At 58.7% G+C, this 16,147-nt stretch overlaps 2 protein-coding genes across 2 annotated transcripts in view; one reads left to right on the forward strand and one right to left on the reverse strand.

Annotated features, from left to right (window-relative positions):
- Positions 1-8: 8 nt before the first annotated feature.
- Positions 9-12,852, reverse strand: RELA (RELA proto-oncogene, NF-kB subunit). Its single transcript, XM_057413925.1, has 11 exons — positions 12,813-12,852; positions 12,628-12,681; positions 10,726-10,877; positions 9,160-9,308; positions 8,977-9,068; positions 7,438-7,569; positions 6,181-6,285; positions 4,759-4,971; positions 2,341-2,421; positions 1,206-1,292; positions 9-610 (listed from the first exon to the last, which is right to left on the reverse strand). Exons 1-11 carry the CDS (start codon positions 12,820-12,822, stop codon positions 9-11), a joined length of 1,677 nt encoding a protein of 558 aa, XP_057269908.1. The 5' UTR covers positions 12,823-12,852.
- Positions 12,821-16,147, forward strand: part of KAT5 (lysine acetyltransferase 5) — a 17,612-nt gene continuing 14,285 nt past the window's right edge. Inside the window, exons 1-2 of the mRNA XM_057413923.1 lie at positions 12,821-12,980; positions 13,168-13,236. Coding sequence (XP_057269906.1) covers positions 12,821-12,980; positions 13,168-13,236 — 229 coding nt within the window. The remainder of the gene's footprint in view (positions 12,981-13,167; positions 13,237-16,147) is intronic.

Consider the following 16,147-nt stretch of genomic DNA (forward strand, 5'->3'; position numbering starts at 1 on the left):
CCTCCCAGTTAGGAGGAGGGGAAGTGGCTGAGCAAAGCACTGAAGTCCAGGTCCCCCAGGGAGGGCAACGAATCCTCGGGGTCCGTCCCCCCCCCCAAATCAGGGCACCCCCCCCCTACATCCGCTCCCCCCATCACTTCCACCCCCCCACCCCCAAACTGGGACCCCCCAACCCCAAACTGGGACCCTGCCCCCCCAAAATTGGACCCCCCCCCAGCCCCGTCCCCCCCCTGCACCAGGCGAGCGATGGCTTCGGGATACGACATCAGCATGGCCGGGGGGGGAGCGGGTACCCCCCCCCCTCCTCCATCCGCCCCCCCAAAAGGCAATGGGGGGTCCCCAAAAGGCGGAGGGGTGGGATCGGGGGGCCCCAGCAGCCGCTGCACCTCGGCAGCGTTGATGGTCTCCAAGGGGGGGAACTGGGGGTCCCCCAAGAGCACCCCTAGGTCCAATGGGGACACCGCCCCCCCCGCGTCCGGAATGGAACCTTCCTCAGCCACCTGCAGCTGCAGCAGGGCCTCGGCCAAGGGCTCGGCTGCGGGGGGGGGCGGGGCCGGGGGCGGAGCTTCCCCCAGCGCCCCCCCCGAGACCCCAAAACAAGGGGGGGGGGCTGTGGAGAGGAGGAGGGGGAGGGGGGCTGGAGCAGTTACAGTGATCCCAGTGCCCCCCAGCAGCCCCCCCAATAGCTCCCAGTAGCTCCCAGTCACTCCCAGTAGCCCCCCAGTGCCTCCCAGTAGCCCTGAATAGCTCCCAGTGCCCCCCAGTAGTCCCCCAATAGCTCCCAGTAGTCCCCAGTCACTCCCAGTAGCCCCCAACAGCTCCCAGTAGCCCCCCAGTAGCTCCCAGTCACTCCCAGTGCCCCCCAGTAGCCCCCAAATAGCTCCCAGTAGCCCCCCAGTAGCTCCCAGTCACCCCCAGTAGCCCCCCAGTAGCTCCCAGTAGCCCTGAATAGCTCCCAGTAGCCCGCCAGTAGCTCCCAGTCAATCCCAGTGCGCCCCAGTAGCTCTGAATAGCTCCCAGTAGCCCCCCAGTAGCTCCCAGTGCCCCCCAGTAGCCCCCCAATAGCTCCCAGTAGCCCCCCAATAGCTCCCAGTCACTCCCAGTGCCCCCCAGTAGCCCCCCAATAGCTCCCAGTAGCCCCCCAATAGCTCCCAGTAGCCCCCCAATAGCCCCCCCATCATTCCCAGTGCCCCCCAGTTTCTCACCCATGGAGGGGGGGGGCTGTGGGGCCGGGCAGGGCCGCGAGGGCACCGCGAAGCGCCGGGGGGGGCGGGGCTCGGGGGGGGCGAGACCTGGGGGGGAGGGGGGGAAAGAGGGAGGGAACGTCAGGGACCCCCCCCACGGGGACCCCAAATATCCCCCCTAGGGCCCCAATAACCCCCCAGGGCCCCAATAACCCCTCTGGCGACCCCAATAACCCCCCCGGGGACCCCAATACCCCTCAGGGACCCCAATACCCCCCTAGGTCCCCAATAACCCCTCTGGGGACCTCAATACCCCCCCCCCAGGGACCCCAATACCCCCCTAGGGCCCCAATAACCACCCTGGTGACCCCAATAACCCCCATAGGGCCCCAATAACCCCTCTGGAGACCCCAATAACCCCCCTGAGACCCCAAATACCCCCACAGGCACACCAAATACCCCCCCTAGAGCCTCAATAACCACCCCTAGAACCCGAATACCCCCCGGGACCCCAATACCCCCCTAGGGCCCCAATAACCCCTCCAGGGGACCCCAAATACCCCACTAGGGCCCCAATAACCCTCCCAGGGACCCCAAATACCCCCCTTGGAACCCAAATACCCCCCTAGGGCCCCAATAACCCCCCCAGGCACCCCAAATACCCCCCTAGGGGGCCAAAAACACATTCAGGACCCCAAATACCCCCCTTGGAACCCAAATACCCCCCTAGGGCCCCAATAACCCCTCCAAGGGACCCCAAATACCCCACTAGGGCCCCAATAACCCACTCAGGACCCCAAATAACCCCCTAGGGCCCCAATAACCCCTCCAAGGGACCCCAAATACCCCACTAGGGCCCCAATAACACACTCAGGACCCCAAATAACCCCCTAGGGCCCCAATAACACATTCAGGACCCCAAATACCCCATAGGGACCCCAATAACACACTCAGGACCCCAAATACCCCATAGGGACCCCAAATACCCCCTCTAGGGCCCCAATAACCCTCCCAGGGACCCCAAATACCCCCCTTGGAACCCAAATAACCCCCTAGGGCCCCAATAACACACTCAGGACCCCAAATACCCCATAGGGACCCCAAATACCCCCTTAGGGCCCCAGGACCCCCCCATTGCCTCCCATGCGCCCCCCACCGGGCATTGGGCTGCGCTGCACGAAGGAGCGGAAGGTGTCCCGGGTGCGCTTGCGCTTCTCCTCGATGCACTGCAGGTCCCCTGCAACCAGTAACACCAGTAAGGGAGCAGTGACACCAGTAAGGGAGCAGTGACACCAGTCAGAGACCAGTGACACCAGTAAGGGACCAGTGACACCAGTAAGGGAGCAGTGACACCAGTAAGGGACCAGTGACACCAGTAAGGGAGCAGTGACACCAGTAAGGGAGCAGTGACACCAGTCAGAGACCAGTGACACCAGTAAGGGACCAGTGACACCAGTAAGGGAGCAGTGACACCAGTAAGGGACCAGTGACACCAGTAAGGGACCAGTGACACCAGTAAGGGACCAGTGACACCAGTAAGGGAGCAGTGACACCAGTAAGGGAGCAGTGACACCAGTTAGAGACCAGTAACACCAGTAAGGGAGCAGTGACACCACTAAGGGACCAGTGACACCAGTTAGAGACCAGTGACACCAGTAAGGGACCAGTGACACCAGTCAGAGACCAGTGACACCAGTTAGAGACCAGTAACACCAGTAAGGGAGCAGTGACACCAGTAAGGGAGCAGTGACACCAGTAAGGGACCAGTGGCACCAGTAAGGGACCAGTGAGAGACCAGTAACACCAGTGAGAGACCAGTGAGATACCAGGGAGAGACGATCCCCATGCCCCCTATCTCCATATCCCATGTCCCATATCCCCATATCCCCATATCCCATAACCCCATATCCCTGTATCCCGATCTCCCCCTATACCACATCCCCATATCCCTATCCCTATCCCATATCTTTATCCATATCCCATATCCCCATCCTATATCCCCATCCCATATTCATATCCCATATCCCCTATCCCATATCCCAATCCCATATCCATATTCCCTATCCCATATCCCCTATCCCATATCCCAATCCCATATCCCCCATCCCATATCCCCAATCCCATATCCCTATCCCATATCCCTATCCCATATCCCCTATCCCATATCCCAATCCCATATCCATATTCCCTATCCAATATCCCCTATCCCATATCCCAATCCCATATCCCCTATCCCATATCCCCAATCCCATATCCCTATCCCATATCCCTATCCCATATCCCCTATCCCATATCCATATTCCCTATCCTATATCCCTATTCCATATCCCTACCCCATATGCCTATCCCTACCCCATGTCTCTATCCCTATCCCATATCCTATCCCATATCCCTATCCCATACCCATATCCCATATCCCTATCTCTATCTCATATCCCTATCCCATATCCATATCTCATATCCATACCCCTACCCCATATCCATATCGCTATCCCATATCCATACCCCATATCCATATCCCATATCCCTATCCCATATCCCATATCCCTATCCCATATCCTTATCCCTATCCCCTATCCCTATCCTACATCCTTGTCCATATCCCTATACCTATCCCATATCCATATCCCATACCCATATCCCTATCCTATATCCTTATCCATATCCCATATCTCCATCCCATATTCCTATCCCATATCCCAATCCCATATCCATATTCCCTATCCCATATCCCTATCCCATATCCTTATTCCTATCCCCTATCCCTATCCTATATTCTTGTCCCTATCCCATATCCCTATCCCATATCCTTATTCCTATCCCCTATCCCTATCCTATATTCTTGTCCATATCCCATATCCCTATCCCATATCCATATCCCTATCCCATATCCCTATCCCATATCCATATCCCTATCCCATATCCTTATCCATATCCCATATCCGCATCCCATATCTCCATCCCATATCCCTATCCCATATCCCCTATTCCATATCCCTATCCCCTATCCCAATCCCCAATCCCCTATCCCCTACCCCATACCCCTACCTCCTATCCCCATCCCCTATCCCATCCCCTATCCCAATCCCCTATCCCCTATCCCTATCCCCTATCCCTATCCCAATCCCCTATCCCCAATCCCCTATTACAAATCCCCTATCCCAATCCCCTATCCATATCCCCAATCCCCTATCCCCATCCCCTACCCCATACCCCTATCCCATTATCCCAATCCCCTATCCATATCCCTATCCCATATCCCTACCCATATGCCTATCCCTACCCCATGTCTCTATCCCTATCCCCTACCCCAACCCCCTATCCCCTATCCCCAATCCCAATCCCCTATCCATATCCTCAATCCCTTGTCCCAATCCCTCATCCCCTATGCCCTACCCCATACCCCTACCCCCATCCCAATCCCCTATCCCCTATCCCATTATCCCAATCCCCAATCCCCTATCCCTATCCCAATCCCCCACCCCCTATCCCCATCCCCTATCCCATCCCCTCTCCCAATCCCCATTCCCCCCCCCCCCAAATCCCTGTGCCCCCGATCCCCCCCCCCGCTCACCCTGATGGGGCAGGTAGCGGAACTCCACTGCGGCGCTGCGCTGGCGGTCGGACGGGCGCTGCAGCTCCATGCGGACGCTGCGCGGGTGCCGCAGGCCGGGATCCAGGAACGCGGGCGTCCGGAACACGATGGCGACCTGGCGGTGGACGTCGGCCTGCGCGAAGGAGCCGCGAGCTTCCCAGCCCTCGGCCCAGAACCGCACCTCGATGTCCTCTGGGGGGGGAAACCGTGGGTGGGGGGTACCCGTGGGTGGGGGGTACCCATGGGTGGGGGGTACCCATGGGTGGGGGGTACCCGTAGGGTGGGGGGCATCCATTGGGGGGGGGGGAAGCCATGGGTGGGGGGTACTCATAGGGTGGGGGGTACCCATGGGTGGGGGGTACCCGTAGGGTGGGGGGCATCCATTGGGGGGGGGGGGGAAGCCATGGGTGGGGGGAACTCATAGGGTGGGGGGTACCCATGGGTGGGGGGTACCCGTAGGGTGGGGGGCATCCATTGGGGGGGGGGGAAGCCATGGGTGGGGGGTACTCATAGGGTGGGGGGTACCCATAGGGTGGGGGGTACTCATAGTGGGGGGGGTACCCGTAGGGTGAGGGGGAATCCATTGGGGGAGGGGGGAAGCCATGGGTGGGGGTACCCATGGGTGGGGGGGCAGCCATTGGGTGGGGAGGACAGCCATGGGGGGGAGGGCAGCCATTGGGGGGGGTACCCATGGGTGGGGGGGCACCCATGGGTGAGGGGGCAGACATTGGGGGGGGTACCCATGGGGGGGGGCAGCCATTGGGGGGGGTACTTATAGGGTGGGGGGGGTTGGGGTGATTCAGGTGTGTTTCGGGGTGATCCAGGCTGTTTTGGGGTGATTTTGGGGGGGAGGGTTGGCTGTTTTGGGGTGATTCGGGTCTGTTTTGGGGTGTTTTTGGCTGTCTTAGGGTGAACCAGGTCTGTTTTGGGGTGATTTTGGGGTGATCCGGGCTGTTTTGGGGTGATTTTGGGGTGTTTTTGGCTGTTTGGGGTGGCTTTGGCTGTTTCGGGGTGATTTGGGTCTGTTTCGGGGTGATTTTGGCGTGTTTATGGCTGTTTCAGGGTGATTTGGGTCTGTTTCAGGGCGATTCAGGTGTGTTTCGGGGTGATTTTGGGGTGATCCGGGCTGTTTCAGCGTGATTCGGGTGTGTTTTGGGGTGATTTTGGCTGTTTTGGGGTGATTTTGGGGTGTTTTGGGCTGTTTTTGGGTGATTTTGGCTGTTCAGGGTGATGATTTTGGGGTGGTTTGGGGTGATTTTGGGGTGGTTTTGGCTGTTTTGGGGTGTTTTGGGCTGTTCCGGGGTGATTTTGGGGTGTTTTTGGCTGTTTCGGGGTGATTTTGGGCTGTTTCGGGGTGATTTTGGGCTGTTTCAGGGTGATTTTGGGCTGTTTGGGGCTGACCTTTCTGCACTTTGTCGCACAGGAGGAAGATCTCGTCCCCCCCCCGGCAGCTCCCGCAGTTCCGGTTCACGCGGCAGATCCGCAGCTCGGCCGCGCTGGGGGCGCCTGGGGGGGGTCACAGGTCACGTGGGGTCACGAGGGGTCATGTGGGGTCATAGGGGTCACCTAGGGTCCCATGGGGTCATGTGGGGTCATAGGGGTCACCTAGGGTCCCATGGGGTCATGTGGGGTCATAGGGATCACCTAGGGTGCCATGGGGTCATGTAGGGTCATAGGGGTCACCTAGGGTCCCATGGGGTCATGTGGGGTCATAGGGATCACCTAGGGTCCCATGGGGTCATGTAGGGTCATAGGGGTCACCTAGGGTCCCATGGGGTCATGTGGGGTCATAGGGGTCACCTAGGGTCCCATGGGGTCATGTGGGGTCATAGGGATCACCTAGGGTGCCATGGGGTCATGTGGGGTCATAGGGGTCACCTAGGGTCCCATGGGGTCATGCAGGGTCATAGGGGTCACCTAGGGTCCCATGGGGGTCACCTAGGGTGCCATGGGGTCATGTGGGGTCATAGGGGTCCCCTAGGGTCCCAGGGGGTCATGTAGGGTCATAGGGGTCACCTAGAGTCCTATAGGGTCACACGGTGCCATAAGGGTCAAGTGGGGTCATTTGGGGTCACGCAGACTTGTATGGGGTTCCTAAAGTGGGTTATTGGGATCCCCATGGGGGTTATTGGGGTCCCAGGGGGGTATTTGGGGTCCCAGGTGGGAATCTGGGGTCCCTGGGGTGAGCTACTGGGGTCCCAGGGGGGTTATTGGGGTCCCAGGGGGGCAGTATTTGGGGTCCCAGGCGGTATTTGGGGTCCCAGGGGGGGTTATTGAGGTTCCAAAGGGGGTATTTGGGGTCCCTGGGGTGAGCTATTGGGGTCCCAGGGGTGTTTTGGGGGTCCCAGGGTGTTACTGGGGTCCCAGGGGGGCGGTATTTGGGGTCCTGTGGGGTATTTGGGGTCCCGGGGGGGTTACTGGGGTTCCAAAGGGGGTATTTGGGGTCCCAGAGGGGTTACTGGGATCCTAGGGGGGTTATTGGGGCCCCGGGGGGGGGTATTTAGGTCCTGGGGGGGGTATTTGGGGTTCTAAGGGGAATATTTGGGGTCCCAGGGGGGTTATTGGGGTCCAAGGGGGATATTTGGGGTCCCAGGAGGGAATCTGGCGTCCCAGGGGGGTATTTGGGGTGCAGGGGGGTGGGATATTGGGGTCACTCACGGTTGTCATAGACGGGCTGGGACAGGAGGGGGGGCAACGGGAGCCACCCCCCCCCCGCGCCCCGCACCCACACCTGGAAGCAGAGCCGCACCGAGCTCAGGTCGTACTCGCCCCCCCGCTGCTCTGCTGGCACTGGGAACCAGTACGGACCAGTGTTAACCAGTATGGACCAATGTCAACCAGTATGGACCAGTATGAACTGGTATGGACTGGTATGGATCAGTATGGACCGATGACATCCAGTATGGACGTCAACTGGTATAGACCAGTATGAACCAGTATGGACCGGTATCAACTGGTATGGATCAGTACAGACCAGTATGGACCAATGCCAACTGGTAGGAACCAGTACGGACCGTTATCAACTGGTATGGACTGGTATGGATCAGTACGGACCGATACAGACCAGTAGGAACGTCAACTGGTATGAAATGGTATAAACCAGTATGGACTGGTATCAACTGGTATGGATCAGTACGGCCCGATACAGACCAGTATGGACGTCAACTGGTATCGACCGGTATGAACCAGTATGGACCAGTATCAACTGGTATGGATGGGTATGAATCAGTACAGACCAATACAGACCACTATGGACCGATGTCAACCTGTATGGACCAGCATGAACCAGTATGGACCAGTATCAACTGGTATGGACAAGTATGAATCAGTACAGACTGACACAGACCAGTATGGATCAACGCCAGAATGAATGGTACACATTGGTACAGACCAGTATGGACTGAAATGGACCAGTACATACTGGTATGGACTAGTTTGGACTGGAATAGATCAGTACATACTGGTACGGGTCAGTACGGACTGGAATGGACCAGTATATACTGGTATGGAGTAGTTCGGACCAGTACAGACTGGAACAGACTGGTATGGACCAGAATGAACAGTACACACTGGTACGGACTGGAATGGACCAGTATGGACTGGAATGGACCAGTGCATACCGGTACGGAGCAGTATGGACTGGAATGGACCAGTGCATACCGGTACGGACCAGTTTGGACTAGAATGGACCAGTCCATAATGGTATGGACCAGTATGGACCGGAATGGACCAGTACATACCAGTACGGAGCAGTATGGACTGGAACGGACCAGTCCATACGGACCAGTCCATACCGGTACGGACCAGTTTGGACTGGAATGGACCAGTACGGACTGGAATGGACCAGTCCATAATGGTATGGACCAGTACGGACCGGAATGGACCAGTACATACCGGTACAAAGCAGTATGGACTGGAACGGACCAGTACATACCAGTATGGACCAGTTTGGACTGGAATGGACCAGTACACACTGGTATGGCCCAGTACGGACTGGAATGGACCAGTCCATAATGGTATAGACCAGTTTGGACTGGAATGGACCAGCATGGAGCCCCCAAAACCCTACAGCATCCCCCCCCACCCCAGCATCCCCAAGAGCCTCCCAGCACAAACCAGTATAAACCCAACTGAAACCACTCCCCCTCCCAGTCCCCCCTCCCCTCCTTTCCCAGTGCTCCCAGTGCTCCCAGTTACCATTGAAGGGGTTGTTGTTGGTGCGGATGCGCTCGGCCACGGCCGCCTCCAGCTCCCGCTTCTTCACGCACTGAATGCCCAGGTTCTGGAAACTGAATGGGAGGAAAGGGGGGGGGAGGTTTCACCCCATAGATTTGGAGGGGGGGGAGGTCCCAGCCCCACACTTGGGGGTCCCAGCCCCACCTGTGCACGCTGCGCTCGGGAGGCAGCTCAGCCTCGTAGTAGCCGTCGTGGCAATCCTTGCCCACCAGCTCATGGGGGTGCGGGCGGTGGGGGGGGTCCTTGGTCACCAGCGACACCCGCACCCGGCTCGGGCCCCGGTAGTTGTTCACCTGGGGGGGGGGGAATGCACTGGGTTGGACTGGGTTGGACTGGTCTGGATTGGTTTGGATTGGATTGGACTGGTTTGGACTGGGTTGGACTGGTTTGGATCGGTTTTGACTGGTTTGGACTGGGTTGGACTGGTTTGGATCGGTTTTGACTGGTTTGGATTGGTTTGGATTGGACTGGTTTGGAGTGGTTTGGAGTGGTTTGGATTGGTTTGGAGTGGTTTGGATTGGATTGAACTGGTTTGGACTGGGTTGGACTGGTTTGGATTGGATTGGACTGGTTTGGAGTGGGTTGGACTGGTTTGGATTGGATTGGTTTGGACTGGTTTGGATTGGGTTGGACTGGTTTGGAGTGGTTTGGATTGGTTTGGAGTGGGTTGGATTGGTTTGGAGTGGGTTGGATTGGATTGGATTGGTTTGGAGTGGTTTGGATTGGGTTGGACTGGTTTGGATTGGTTTGGACTGGTTTGGATTGGTTTGGAGTGGTTTGGATTGGATTGAACTGGTTTGGACTGGGTTGGACTGGTTTGGATTGGATTGGATTGGTTTGGATTGGACTGGTTTGGAGTGGTTTGGATTGGATTGGTTTGGACTGGTTTGGATTGGATTGGACTGGTTTGGAGTGGTTTGGATTGGATTGGACTGGTTTGGAGTGGTTTGGATTGGATTGGACTGGTTTGGAGTGGTTTGGATTGGATTGGTTTGGACTGGATTGGATTGGGTTGGAGTGGTTTGGATTGGATTGGACTGGTTTGGATTGGGTTGGACTGGTTTGGATTGGATTGGACTGGTTTGGATTGGATTGGGTTGGACTGGTTTGGATTGGGTTGGACTGGTTTGGATTGGATCTATACTGGTCTGTACCGGTTCATACTGGTCTATACTGGTCTATACTGGTCTGTCCTGGTCTATACTGGTCTGTACCGGTTCATATTGGTCTATACTGGTCTATACTGGTCTGTACCAGTTCATACTGGTCTATACTGGTCTGCACTGGTCTATACTGGTCTGTACCGGCTCATACTGGTCTATACTGGTCTATACTGGTCTGCACTGGTCTATACTGATCTCTACCGGTCTATACTGCTCTATACTGGTCTGTACTGGTCTGTACCGGTCTATACTGGTCTGTACTGCTCTATACTGGTCTGTACCGGTTCATACTGCTCTATACTGCTCTATACTGGTCTATACTGGTCTATACTGCTCTATACTGCTCTATACTGGTCTATACTGGTCTATACTGCTCTATACTGGTCTATACTGGTCTATACTGCTCTATACTGGTCTATACTGGTCTATACTGGTCTGCACTGGTCTATACTGGTCTGTACCGGTTCATACTGCTCTATACTGGTCTATACTGCTCTATACTGGTCTATACTGGTCTATACTGGTCCGCGGGGGGCGGGTGGCTCACGCGGATGGTGGGGTGGGTGCGCGCGCTCTCCGTGCTGTGCTCCCCGGGGATGCTCCCGGCCGAGCGCCCCTCGCACTTGTACCGGAACCGCATCCCCCGCGCCTTCGGCTGCTCCAGGATCTCCACCGAGGGCACCGGAGCCGGGGGGGGCCCTGCGGGAACGGCGGCCACTGAGTGACCCCCCCCCCACATTGACCCCCCTCAACCCCCCCATTGACCCCCCTCAACCCCCCCATTGACCCCCCTCAACCCCCCCATTGAACCCCCTCAACCCCCCCATTGAACCCCAAAACCTCCCCTTGATCCCCATTGATGCCCCCCGGAACCCATTGAACCCCTCAACCCCCCCATTGACTCCCTCAACCCCCCCATTGAACCCCAAAACCTCCCCTTGATCCCCATTGATGCCCCCCGGAACCCATTGAACCCCTCAACCCCTCCATTGAACCCCCTCAAGCCCCCCCACTGAACCCCTCAACCCCCCCATTGAACCCCCAAACCTCCCCTTGATCCCTATTGATGCCGCCCCGGACCCCATTGAACCCCTCAACCCCCCCATTGATCCCCTCAACCCCCACACTGAACCCTAAAACCTCCCCTTGATCCCTATTGATGCCGCCGCGGAACCCATTGAACCCCTCAACCCCCCCATTGAACCCTAAAACCTCCCCTTGATCCCTATTGATGCCGCCCTGGACCCCATTGAACCCCTCAACCCCCCCACTGAACCCCAAAACCTCCCCTTGATCCCTACTGATGACCCCCTGGACCCCATTGAACCCCTCAACCCCCCCATTGAACCCTAAAACCTCCCCTTGATCCCTATTTATGACCCCCCCCCGGACCCCATTGAACCCCTCAACCCCCCCATTGAACCCCAAAACCTCCCCTTGATCCCTATTGATGCCGCCCCGGACCCCATTGACTCCCTCTACCCCCCAAGGTGACCCCCTCAACCCCCCCACTGATCCCCTCAACACCCCCACTGAACCCCCAAACCTCCCCTTGATCCCCATTGATGCCCCCCCAGCCCCCATTGAACCCCTCTACTGAACCCCCAAACCTCTCATTAATCCCCATTGATGCCCCCTTGGCCCCCACTGACCCCCCCAATAACCTCCCTTGACCCCCACTGACACCCCCTGGCCCCCATTAATCCCCTTTGGACCCCCCCAAAACCCCCCTTGACCCCCACTGACACCCCCTGGCCCCCATTAATCCCCTTTGGACCCCCCCAAAACCCCCCTTGACCCCCAATGACACCCCCCGGCCCCCATTAATCCCCTTTGGACCCCACCTAAACCTCCCATTGACCCCCACTGACACCCCCTGGCCCCTATTAATCCCCTTTGGACCCCACCTAAACCCCTCTGGCCCCATTAATCCCCTTTGCCCCCCCCAAGCCCCCCCAGTGACACCCTCTGGCCCCCATTAATCCCCTTTGGACCTCAGCTAAGCCCCCCCGGCCCCCATTAATCCCCTTTGGACCCCCCCAAAACCCCCCCTTGACCCCCAATGACACCCCCTGGCCCCCATTAATCCCCTCTGGCCCCCCCAAACCCCCACTGACACCCCCTGGCCCCCATTAATCCCCTTTGGACCCCCCCAAATCCCCCCCTTGACCCCCACTGACACCCCCCAGCCCCCATTAATCCCCTTTGGACCCCCCCAAAACCCCCCCTTGACCCCCACTGACACCCCCTGGCCCCCATTAATCCAATTTCCCCCCCCCCAACCCCGCCCCAATGACCCCCCCTGGCCCCCATTAATCCCCTTTGCCCCCCCTTTGCCCCTTAGACCCCCCCAAACCCCTTTCTGCCCCCCCATTAACCTCCTTTGGCCCCCCCATGACCCCCATTAACCCCCATGACCCCCGTTTGACCCTCCCCTCCCCCCACTCACCATCCCCCCCCCAATCCTGCTTCAGGAGGAACGGGAGAAGCTCCGGGGGGGTCACTATAGGGAGGAGGAAAGGGGTGGGTGTCACATGACAGCAGGCTGTCACATGACCAATGGGGGGACCCCCCCCCCTCAACCATTGAACCCCGTTTTTCCCGGCTGACGTCATTAAGGGAGGGGGCACTCACCGTCCTCCATGGCGGGAAAAGGGGGAGGGGAATGGCGGGAAAACCGGGAATGGCGGGAACGGGGTGGGGGGGGAGGGGAAGAGCCACGATCGCGGCTCCGCTTCCGTGAGCGCCACGTGGCCCCGCCCACCGGTCAAAGCGGAGGGGGCGTGGCCTGCGGGCTGCGGGGTCCGTGGGGTCCTAAAGGGAGACGCGGGGGGGGGGGGGAGTTGGGGGCGTTTTGGGGGGCAATGGTGGGGTTTGGGGGCTCCCCCCTGGGTCTATCCCATGTTGGGAGGTTGGAGGGGGGGGGTGTGATTGGGGTTTGGGGGGGGGTCCCCAAAAGAGGGGTGGTGACCCCCCCATTGTCACCCAGCGCTGGCCGAGATCCTGAGCGTGAAGGACATCAGCGGGAGGAAGCTCTTCTACGTGCACTACATTGACTGTGAGTCAATGGGGGGGACATGGGGGGCATCCACACACACATGGTACCCCCCATATGTGGGGGCATAGAGGAGCTATGGGGGGGGTAAAGAGGGGATATGGGGGTGCAAGTGCCCCTCCATCACCCCATGTGTGTCCCTTGGTGTGGCCATGGTGAGGTGGGGACATAGAAGGGGGCTATGGGGAGGGGCATGGAGGGGACATTGGGGGGTGTAGAAGGGTTATGGGGGGCCATGGGGGTGCCATTGTCACCCCGTGTGTGTGCCCAAGAATGGGTTGGGGACCTAGAGGGGCCATAGGGAGACGTGGGGGGCTATAGGGGGACATAGAGGGGCCATAGGGGTGCTTGGGGAGCCATAGGGAGACTTAGAGGGGCTATAGAGAGATATGGGGGGCCACAGGGGGACATAGAGGTGCCATAGGGGACCATAGAGGGGCCATATGGGGACATAGAGCTGCCATAGGGGGACATAGAGGGTCCATCAAGGGGCCATAGAAGGGCCATAGAGGGGCTGTAGAGGGACCATAGGGGCTGTAGAGGGACCATAGGGGGCCATAGGGGGACATAGAAGGGCCATAGGGAGACATAGAAGGGCCATAGGGGGTCATAGAGGTGCCATAAGGGACATTGGGGGCCATAGAGGGGCCATATAGGGGACATAGAAGTGCCATAGAGAGACATGGGAGGCCATAGAGGGACCATAGGGGGCCACAGAGGGGCCATAGAGGGCCCTAAGGGGACATAGAGGGGCCATAGGTGGACATAGAGGGGCCATAGGGGGCCATAGAGGGGCCATGGGGGTCATAGAGGAGCCATAGCCAACAATAGAGGGGCCATAGGGGGCCACAGAGGGGCCATGGAGGGCCCTAAGAGGACATAGAGGGGCCATAGAGGGGTCATAGGGAGACATGGGAGGCCATAGGGGAACCATAGGGGGCCACAGAGTGGCCATAGGGGGACATAAAGGGACCATAGGGGGCCATAGAGGGACCATAGAAGGGCCACAGGGGGCCATAGAGGGGCCATAGGGGGACATAGAGGGACCATATGGGGCCATCGAGGTGCCATAGGGGGCCATAGAGGGATCATAGAAGGGCCATAGGGGGCCATAGAGGGGCCATAGAAGGGCCATATGGGGCCATTGAGGTGCATAGGGGCCATAGAAGGACCATATGGGGCCATCGAGGTGCCATAGGGGCCATAGAAGGGCCATAGGGGACCATCGAGGTGCCATAGGGGCCATAGAAGGGCCATATGGGGCCACCGAGGTGCCATAGGGGCCATAGAAGGACCATAGGGGACCATAGGGGTCCATATGGGGCCATCGAGGTGCCATAGGGGGCCATAGAAGGACCATAGGGGGCCATATGGGGCCACCAAGGTGCCATAGGGGGCCATAGAAGGGCCATAGGGGACCATAGGGGGCCATATGGGGCCATCGAGATGCCATAGGGGGCCATAGAAGGGCCATAGGGGGCCATATGGGGCCATCGAGGTGCCATAGGGGACCATAGGGGGCCATATGGGGCCATCGAGGTGCCATAGGGGGCCATAGAAGGACCATAGGGGACCATAGGGGTCCATATGGGGCCATCGAGGTGCCATAGGGGACCATAGGGGTCCATATGGGGCCATCGAGGTGCCATAGGGGACCATAGGGGGCTATATGGGGCCATCGAGGTGCCATAGGGGGCCATAGAAGGACCATAGGGGGCCATATGGGGCCATCGAGGTGCCATAGGGGGCCATAGAAGGACCATAGGGGACCATAGGGGTCCATATGGGGCCATCGAGGTGCCATAGGGGACCATAGGGGTCCATATGGGGCCATCGAGGTGCCATAGGGGACCATAGGGGGCTATATGGGGCCATCGAGGTGCCATAGGGGGCCATAGAAGGACCATAGGGGGCCATATGGGGCCACCAAGGTGCCATAGGGGGCCATAGAAGGGCCATAGGGGACCATAGGGGGCCATATGGGGCCATCGAGATGCCATAGGGGGCCATAGAAGGGCCATAGGGGGCCATATGGGGCCATCGTGGTGCCATAGGGGGCCATAGAGGGATCATAGAAGGGCCATAGGGGGCCATAGAGGGGCCATAGAAGGGCCATATGGGGCCATTGAGGTGCATAGGGGCCATAGAAGGACCATAGGGGGCCATCGAGGTGCCATAGGGGCCATAGAAGGGCCATAGGGGACCATCGAGGTGCCATAGGGGCCATAGAAGGGCCATATGGGGCCACCGAGGTGCCATAGGGGCCATAGAAGGACCATAGGGGACCATAGGGGTCCATATGGGGCCATCGAGGTGCCATAGGGGGCCATAGAAGGACCATAGGGGGCCATATGGGGCCACCAAGGTGCCATAGGGGGCCATAGAAGGGCCATAGGGGACCATAGGGGGCCATATGGGGCCATCGAGATGCCATAGGGGGCCATAGAAGGGCCATAGGGGGCCATATGGGGCCATCGAGGTGCCATAGGGGACCATAGGGGGCCATATGGGGCCATCGAGGTGCCATAGGGGGCCATAGAAGGACCATAGGGGACCATAGGGGTCCATATGGGGCCATCGAGGTGCCATAGGGGACCATAGGGGTCCATATGGGGCCATCGAGGTGCCATAGGGGACCATAGGGGGCTATATGGGGCCATCGAGGTGCCATAGGGGGCCATAGAAGGACCATAGGGGGCCATATGGGGCCATCGAGGTGCCATAGGGGGCCATAGAAGGACCATAGGGGACCATAGGGGTCCATATGGGGCCATCGAGGTGCCATAGGGGACCATAGGGGTCCATATGGGGCCATCGAGGTGCCATAGGGGACCATAGGGGGCTATATGGGGCCATCGAGGTGCCATAGGGGGCCATAGAAGGACCATAGGGGGCCATATGGGGCCACCAAGGT

The sequence above is a fragment of the Pezoporus wallicus genome, unplaced genomic scaffold, assembly GCF_028554395.1.
Source record: "Pezoporus wallicus isolate ANWC-B61680 ecotype Strahan unplaced genomic scaffold, APGP_CSIRO_Pwel_v1 contig_10847, whole genome shotgun sequence".
NCBI classification, from domain to species: Eukaryota; Metazoa; Chordata; class Aves; order Psittaciformes; family Psittacidae; genus Pezoporus; species Pezoporus wallicus.

Bases quoted from the DNA above. Each gene is read 5' to 3' on its own strand.
- RELA (XM_057413925.1), bottom strand. The intron at 10,878-12,627 runs GTGAGTGGGGGG...CCGTTCCCGCAG, and splicing joins GCAGGATTGGGGGGGGGATG to GGCCCCCCCCGGCTCCGGTG. The intron at 4,972-6,180 runs GTCAGCCCCAAA...TTCCCCCCCCAG, and splicing joins GTGCGACAAAGTGCAGAAAG to AGGACATCGAGGTGCGGTTC.